The sequence below is a fragment of the Musca autumnalis genome, unplaced genomic scaffold (genome assembly GCF_047663935.1).
Source record: "Musca autumnalis isolate F117 unplaced genomic scaffold, ASM4766393v1 scaffold_3, whole genome shotgun sequence".
NCBI lineage: Eukaryota > Metazoa > Arthropoda > Insecta > Diptera > Muscidae > Musca > Musca autumnalis.
The window spans coordinates 117,351,457-117,359,342 of record NW_027411866.1 but is presented as its reverse complement, the minus strand read 5'-3'; the positions used below and the strand labels follow the sequence as shown (position 1 = coordinate 117,359,342).

Below are 7,886 nucleotides of genomic sequence, written 5' to 3'. Positions count from 1 at the left end.
TGGTACCTTTTAGTACAATTCGTATCCAAAGTACGAATATCCAAACCCACCTCTATCAACACACCAACATCAATTTTAATTCCGAATTTCACGATTCCAAATGTATCCTATCATTGAAATCCAAATTTTACCAAATTTAGTACTATTTATTACGTTTCCTACCCGTAACTAAAAGTTTCCAAAAATTTATCAATCCTACACTCCAACAGTACTCCTTATTCCAAATCTCGGGATTCCAGCTATATCCGTTCACCCAAATCCAAATTGTACCAAATTTGGTACCATTTAGTACTATTCGTACCCACGAGTACGAATTTCCACAACTACTTTAATCCTACACGGCAACAGTAATCTTAATTCCAAATTTCAGGATTACAGCTGCATCCGATCATCGTAATCCAAATTGTAGCAAATTTGGTACGATTTAGTAATTTTCGTACCCATAACAAAAAATTTCAAAAACTTCATCAATCCTACACACCAACAGTAATCCTTATTCCGAATCTCGGGATTCCAGCTATATCCGTTCACCCAAAACCAAATTGTACCAAATATATTACCATTTAGTACTTTTAGTTCCCATAGGTCCGAATTTCCAAACCTACCTCTATCCAACAGTAATCTTAATTTCGAATTTCAGGATTCCAAATGTGTCCGATCTTGGGTGATCGATCTTTTCGTACCCAAAAGTAAGAATTTCCAAAATACCTCTATCCTACACTGCGACAGTAATAGCATTTCCAAATGTCAGAATTTTAACTTTATAGGTTCGCCCAAATTCAAATTGTACCAAATTTAGTACCATTTAGTACAATTCGTACACATGAGTACACATTTTCAAAACCACCTCCTTATATCAACTCATCTTCTAAACCTTGATTTTAATTCCAAATTTCAAGATTTTAGCTCTATCCGTTCACGTAATACCAAATGGTACTAAATTTAGTAACTTTCAGTAGTTTTCGTACACTTTTAGTTCGAATTTCCAAAAACCCTTTGGTACACCTTTCTAACTCCCCATCAGTGAACCTCATTCCAAATTTCAGAATTCTACCTCTTCGCGTTTGCCTAATACCAAGGGTACCATATTTAGTACCTTTTAGTACTTTTCGTACCGTTCTAGTTCGAATTTCCAAAAATCCAGCCTTATCTGACACCTTGGGACCAAGAGTGACACTCCCTCAAAATTTCAAGATTCTAGCTCCAGCCGTTTAGCCTGGTCGTTGATTATGAATCAGTCAGTCAGTCAGTGAGTCATCATTACTGAACTCTTTTATAAGTATAGATAAAGTATTGTTCTATTGTATAGGTATAAAATAATCAATGAAAACGGAATCAATACATTTGTATATTATTTTTATTTTTTACAATTTTGGTTTAACAATATTCAGGAATTTCTAGGCATTTTGTAACTTGATTTAAAAAATATTCTTATATTGTTTTGTTGCTATTTTTGTGTGTTATACTATTTTCTTAGAGAGTCTCTGTGTGTATGATGTTTTTTTTTTCTTGTTTCTTTATTAACATTTTGTACAAATTTCAATATAAAAAACTAAATTTAATTTATCTTCTAAAAAAATATGGACTGCTTCTTTTGTTAAACTTTGTGTGTATATTAAGGCATATTGTGTGTTGAGTGTTTCAGAATTTGTTGTTAATAATTTAACCATTTCTATTTTGAGGCAAATTAAATCTTAACTAAATTTGTGATGCAGGTATTTGTAGTGCTTATTATGTATGTATATAAAAAAAGTTATTTCGACTTAGTTTTTTCCTGTTCCTTATAAATATTTTTTCCAGCAGCTTTCTTAGTTATTATTGTTATTAAAATTTAACATTTGTTAGTACTCGTACTTTAAGTACTTTCTTAATTATTTTTATTGTTATTTGTTTAGTTTTTTAAGTTTGTTTAATTGTTTTTCATCGAATATTAATAAAAAATAAATACAATTTAAATAGTGACGAAAAATAATCCAACATAGCTTAAAAATAACCCACAGGGAAATTAATATCATTGAAAATATTTTAGAATAAATTTGGGACTGGAAGTTATACTGGCAGCCAGAGTAAATGTGTTTTATAGTTTGGGTGAGTTTTAGATTCTTGACGCCAGCGTCACTCTTAGCTATCAGTAGTCTTTATGCGGAAAACTGCATACTTCACGCCATTTGTAAAATTATTTAGGTTATATTTTTTACTCAGACCCAACAAATTTTAAAATCTTTAACTCCAGTCACAAAAACAATATTCAGACACCGATACAAAACAAACATTTCACGCTAAGCTTTAAAAGAATATAGGAAGCGTTTTTTTTCACAACTACACAGTATAAAACGAAATACAAATACAGCTGCTATACATCATAGTCCATAATTAACAAAACTATTACAACTGGCTTCCGGTTGCCCACAACTACTACTTTGGCAACATTGGCAACCGGTGCTAGTGCTGCTACTTTAGAACCTATTACTACCACAGAAGCTAATAACTACAGTTGTGTTGTGTCATCTTGTATTATATTGCGTTTACGAAGCTGGACAACATCATCATCTTCTTCTTCAATGGGATCGGAAAATGTGCCACCACCATTATTTAATGCATTATTATTGATGTTATTGGTAATGCCCTTAATGACATTCGATGCAAGACCATGGACCTTTTCGGCTAATTTCTTTGCAGCTTCCTTTTGGGCTTGGCGCTTTTCATATTCGATAATGTGTTCGCGTAATAAAAAATTTTCACGTTTGATACGACGCAGTAACTTGCCCGAGACATCTGGTATGGCCCAGGCAATAATGGTCTGCAATACGCCAATGACATTCTGAAAAAATAAAAAAGAAACATTCAAATTTTCTCTCAAAACACAACAAATCTCACCAAATCTCACCTGGAATATAACAATGAAGGCCAATCGTATAATCAATATCTTCCAATAATACATTGGTCTCTTGTAGGGATGTTCATGCCAAGGGGGATTTCGAAATTCTGAATAGCGACATTCTGTCACATTACCATATTTCGATTCACCCAAAATGGGTTGTACTTTATAATCTTTGGTATCAAAATATGCCAATGTAAAATTCAAATAACCCTGCATGCTATAATCTTGCGTTTCATGACGATAGATTAGTTTGGGTATTAGATTTGTTGAGAACGCTATAATCATGGCACATGAAGCAACTGCAATTTTTGTCACAACTGTCATTATGTTGAACCATACTCCAATGTCACGTGCTCGCTGTGCTACAGGTCGGCGTATAAATTTCAGCATTTTTACAGCATCCAAACGTACCTCGATGACGTTGTTGATAAGTGCCAGCAACGGTGCCAATGGGAATGCCAATCCGAAGAGAGTGATAAAGCCAAATTGGATAACTGAAAAAAGTTAAAAATTAAAAAACAAATATATTTTTATTCAGATTAAAATAATTTTTGTTGTTTTTAAATACTAAATTTCAGGTAATTCGGTAAGCTAATGTGGCCAAAACCGAAAATCGGGAGATACCGGTCTATAGGGGCTATATCAAACGTGGAGTTGTACCATAAATTATATGCAGAAATGTTGTATGTCCCCAACGAAGACTATATGTATACAGAAATTTACCCATTTGTGTAGGACAATGTGGCTAATACTATGTTTACATTTACGAAATCCTCTCGATTTCATCTGTCAATTCCTTTGCGTATACGTCAAATGAAAACTCATCTGAAATCGATTGGATTTCATTTGGCGTTTGAGCAATGAAATTGACAGTCGAAATCGAGTGGATTTCGTAAATGTGAACATAGTATAAGATATTGAAAAAAACCGAAAATCGGGATGTAGCGCTCAATGGGGGCTATGTCAAAACGTGGACTTATACTGACAAATTTCTGTTGGAAAGTTTCATAGCCTCAATGAAGACTAAATACCAAATTTCATTAAGATGATGTGGCTAACCTTCAAAATACTGAATATCGGGAGGTATCGTGGACCTATCGCAACACATTTTTGTGGGGAAAAGTTTTGTAACCATAACGAAGACTAAATTTCAGCCATTTTGGTAAGAAAGTGTGTCTAAAGCCTTCAAAATACCAAAACACGAAGTTCCGCTCTATGGGTTCTATGCCAAAACATGGACCGATACAGCCCATATTTAATACCAAACATCGTAGGAGTAGCAGATACTTCTGTACCAAATTACAACAATTACATCTTAAATATTGCAAGCTGTATATTGATTTCAACAGATTAGCGAACGGACAGACGGGTATCGTTATTTCGACTTAGAATTTTGTGCTAATCAATAATATGTATACTTTATAGGGTCTCTGAATGAATGAATATTTCGATGCGCTCCAAAAGTAATGACAAATATAAGCGTCGGACTAATCCGAAAAAGATAAAACAGTCTTAGGCAGAAAGCATTGCAGTAGGGTAAGGGAGAATCATCCATCAATAAAGGCAGATGATTTACCGATACCTCATTTCTCCACAAATTTCAAATCTAGATAAGCAATGAAAAAAGAGTAAAAAATAACGTTAAGTTCGGCCGGGCCGAACTTTTTGTACCCTCCACCATAAAATAGAATTAATTAAAATGGAATAATTAGTTTCTTTTCACAATTTTAGGTGAACACATTTTTCGTTTTCCGTACTAGCAAATGCATAAATTATCTAATGTAATCAAAAAAATGTTTTCAGCCTGGTGAAAAGTACCACCTATGGGGCTACATCAAAGTGTCGACCTATCTCTACAATTTTTGATGACAAAGTTTTATAACTGCAGGAAACCTCAAAAGTCAAATTACGGGTAGTTAACCAAAACAATGTAATTAAGACCCGCAAAATAACGAACATCGGGAGGTACCGTTATATGGGAGCTATACCATGGAGGAGAACCTCAATGTCAAAAGACAAATTACAGATAGTACGGTTAAAATTTGTAGCCAAAATCCTCAAAATATCGAAAATCGGGAGGTACCCTTATATGGGGTTACACCAAACCAAGAACCTATGCATACGATATTTAGTGAAGAAGTTTCGTGGCCACTGAGAACTTCAAATGTCAAATTACACTAGTTCGGTTAAAAATGGCAGCTAAAATCCCAAATATATCAAAAATCGGGAGGTACCGTTATATTGGGACTATACTGAAATATGGAAATATGTTGACGATTTTTGGTGGAGAACTTTCGTGACCACTGAGAACATCATATGTCAAAATATAGCTAGCTAGTTCCGTTAAAAATTGTAGCTAAAATCCTCAAAATACCGAAAATCGGGAGGTACCGTTATATTGGAGCAGTGCCAAAACATGGACCTATGTTGACAATTTTTGCTGTAGAACTTTCGTAGAGTATACGTTTGTTGATCCCTAGGAACTCTAAATCTAGGGTCGCAAATGATAATTTCAATGCGTTGCAAACAGAAAAACAAACTTATTATACCCTCCATACTATTTTCAAGCAAATCGATTGGAAAAATGTGACCAATACTCTTGGAATAGGTAAAATCAGGAGGTATCTTTATATGGGCGCTACTCTGAAACATGGACCTACATTGAAAATTTTCGGCGAAAAGTTGTTCTTCCCCCTGGGAAACAAAGATGTCAAATTAGGGGCTAATCAATTGGAAAGTGTTGCCAAGACCTTCGAAGTAGTTAAAATCAGGGTACCTACTATATATGAAGTGGACCTATCTTGATGATTTTTTTGCATAGTAATTTCTATTTACTAAGAATTCAAAATACCAACATATATGTAGGTAAATTAGTCATAAAATATGGTTACAACGTAAAAAATAGTCGAAATTTGGGTATACCCTTATATGGGATCTATAAAAAAGTGAACCGTCATGACCCATTTTTTTCCAATTTGTTTCTATCAAATTTCAAAGCTTTGCTTGGTTAACGTTATATATAAGGGGCTCTAGAAAAGTTTGGCCTGAGAATCCAAAACCCTTTTGGGGTTTTGATCTACTAACCGAATTATATAACCCCCCTTGGAATTTCTCATACTCCAGACCATGACCCGACAATTGATAATAGGTTACATTTAGAAAGTGTGAAAGCAACTCAAACACGTTGTTCCGAGGCTTCGGTTAGAAATTTGTGTGAATGCAACTCGACCGTGTTGTTTCATAACAAGCAGCCGAAGCTCGTGGATTGAACCATGGAGTTCTGAAAGAGGGATAATATCTCCTAGTTTGTTTACCACATACCACTTAGGTAGAGTGTTTTAAGAGGATTATTGCCCATCACATAGACTTCTGTATAAAGATGCATGATTCCATGGCAAAATGTGGATGTTGTGGGTGTTAAAAACAAACTAGTTTTATAACTGAAACTATTTCAATTTAAATTCTTTGGAGGAATAGTAAATATGGTAATCGATTATGTTCTCTTTAAAACTAAAAACAAATTCCATAAACTTACCCATTTCTAAATATTCTCCAAACATCGATGTATTTGTCCATGGCTCCAAATGATAATCCTCCGTCCATTGATTACAAGACACCAATTTCTCTTCATTTTTACGACGACGTAAGCCAACATGTGTTGAGAATTTTCTAAATTTCTTCATTAAATATGGCACTAACATTTCAATAATAGCATTCACAGCCTGTTTACCAACCATAATGATGATCAATTGTATACAAAGTTCCATTAGGCAACCACCAGGACTACATTCCTCTTGACGAAAACCAAATATCGTATTATATTTCATAGGGTAACCCACAAATTTGCCCTTAAGGAAAGCGATATAGAATAACGATGAATAGTAATTTACAAATTGGAATACGTAATGTTTTATGGTTAAGCTCTCGTCGTATTCCGTTTGTGTGCGACAATATTCCCAATCAGTTAGTTTAACAGCCAAAGAACTATAGGCATAATCCAATATTGAAATGACTATCAAATCAATGATACCCGCCGTAAAGGGCATGGCCATAATTTTATATGTGGCTGAATTTTCATCACCCCAAACACTGTGTGATGCTCTCTGGGCCATGCGATAAACAACCATTGAAAAAATGGCTATAAGTGATATGCATATCTGAAATATCAAAAGAGGGAAATGGATTACATATTTGTAGGATGGAAACTCAGACTGAAGCACTTACCGATAATACCATTAAACTGTAACTTGTAAAACTGGGCACAAACTTTGTAGTCCAAAAAGGCACCTCCGGTTCAAACACACTTTCCGGATCCAGTTGATCCAATTTTTGAGCCAGTTTTCTATTTTTCCTCAGCTTTTGCAAATACTGAGGACGAGGATGTTCCACGTCGTGGGTATAACCAGTGAGACCCCATCTATGTATTAGGCGTGCTGAGTAACGTTTCCATAGCTCCAAATAGGTAACAGCTGGAAAGCAGAATTGCAATTAATATTTCTTCGAAGGAATAAAACTTCATATAATGGAGACAATTGGATTAATGAGACATTATGATTACCCACATGTGTTCTTTGCTGTTATCATTACTCACCCCACATTGACATAATAAAAGCAAATAGCACTGTCATATTATTATCTATCAGATAATTCATTTTCGATGATGCACAGGTATTCTTCAGTTCCCAATAATCACAATTACGATCACATTGCGGACACATTAGGGTGGTTTTGTTTGCATTGCATATTTCTTGACTGCAAAGAAAAACAAATATTTCATTAAAAAAATATTCTTCTTTTCAATTGGACGTCTGTCCATGTTCGTCAACTTACCTGATTGGATCATTGTGCCAAGTTATAAAACCGTAAATAAAGAAAAGTATGCCAAAAATGCTAACCGGTATCAACATGTGTGTATAAAATCCTAGCCATGCAAAATAGATGGCCACCTTGGCACCAAAATATTCCTTTATAGCATCTAAAGGTTGTAAACTGGAAGAATAATCAA

At 34.5% G+C, this 7,886-nt stretch overlaps 1 protein-coding gene across 18 annotated transcripts in view; it reads right to left on the bottom strand.

Moving 5' to 3' along the window:
• Nucleotides 1-1,328: 1,328 nt before the first annotated feature.
• Nucleotides 1,329-7,886, bottom strand: part of LOC141397624 (anoctamin-1) — a 67,630-nt gene continuing 61,072 nt past the window's right edge. For all 18 annotated transcript variants that reach the window (XM_073974175.1, XM_073974171.1, XM_073974169.1 and 15 more), the window contains 6 exons: nucleotides 7,712-7,870; nucleotides 7,473-7,633; nucleotides 7,106-7,350; nucleotides 6,417-7,038; nucleotides 2,888-3,375; nucleotides 1,329-2,821 (listed from right to left, as the gene is read on the bottom strand). In XM_073974175.1, the coding sequence (XP_073830276.1) occupies nucleotides 2,489-2,821; nucleotides 2,888-3,375; nucleotides 6,417-7,038; nucleotides 7,106-7,350; nucleotides 7,473-7,633; nucleotides 7,712-7,870 (2,008 nt within the window). In that variant the 3' untranslated portion in view covers nucleotides 1,329-2,488. The remainder of the gene's footprint in view (nucleotides 2,822-2,887; nucleotides 3,376-6,416; nucleotides 7,039-7,105; nucleotides 7,351-7,472; nucleotides 7,634-7,711; nucleotides 7,871-7,886) is intronic.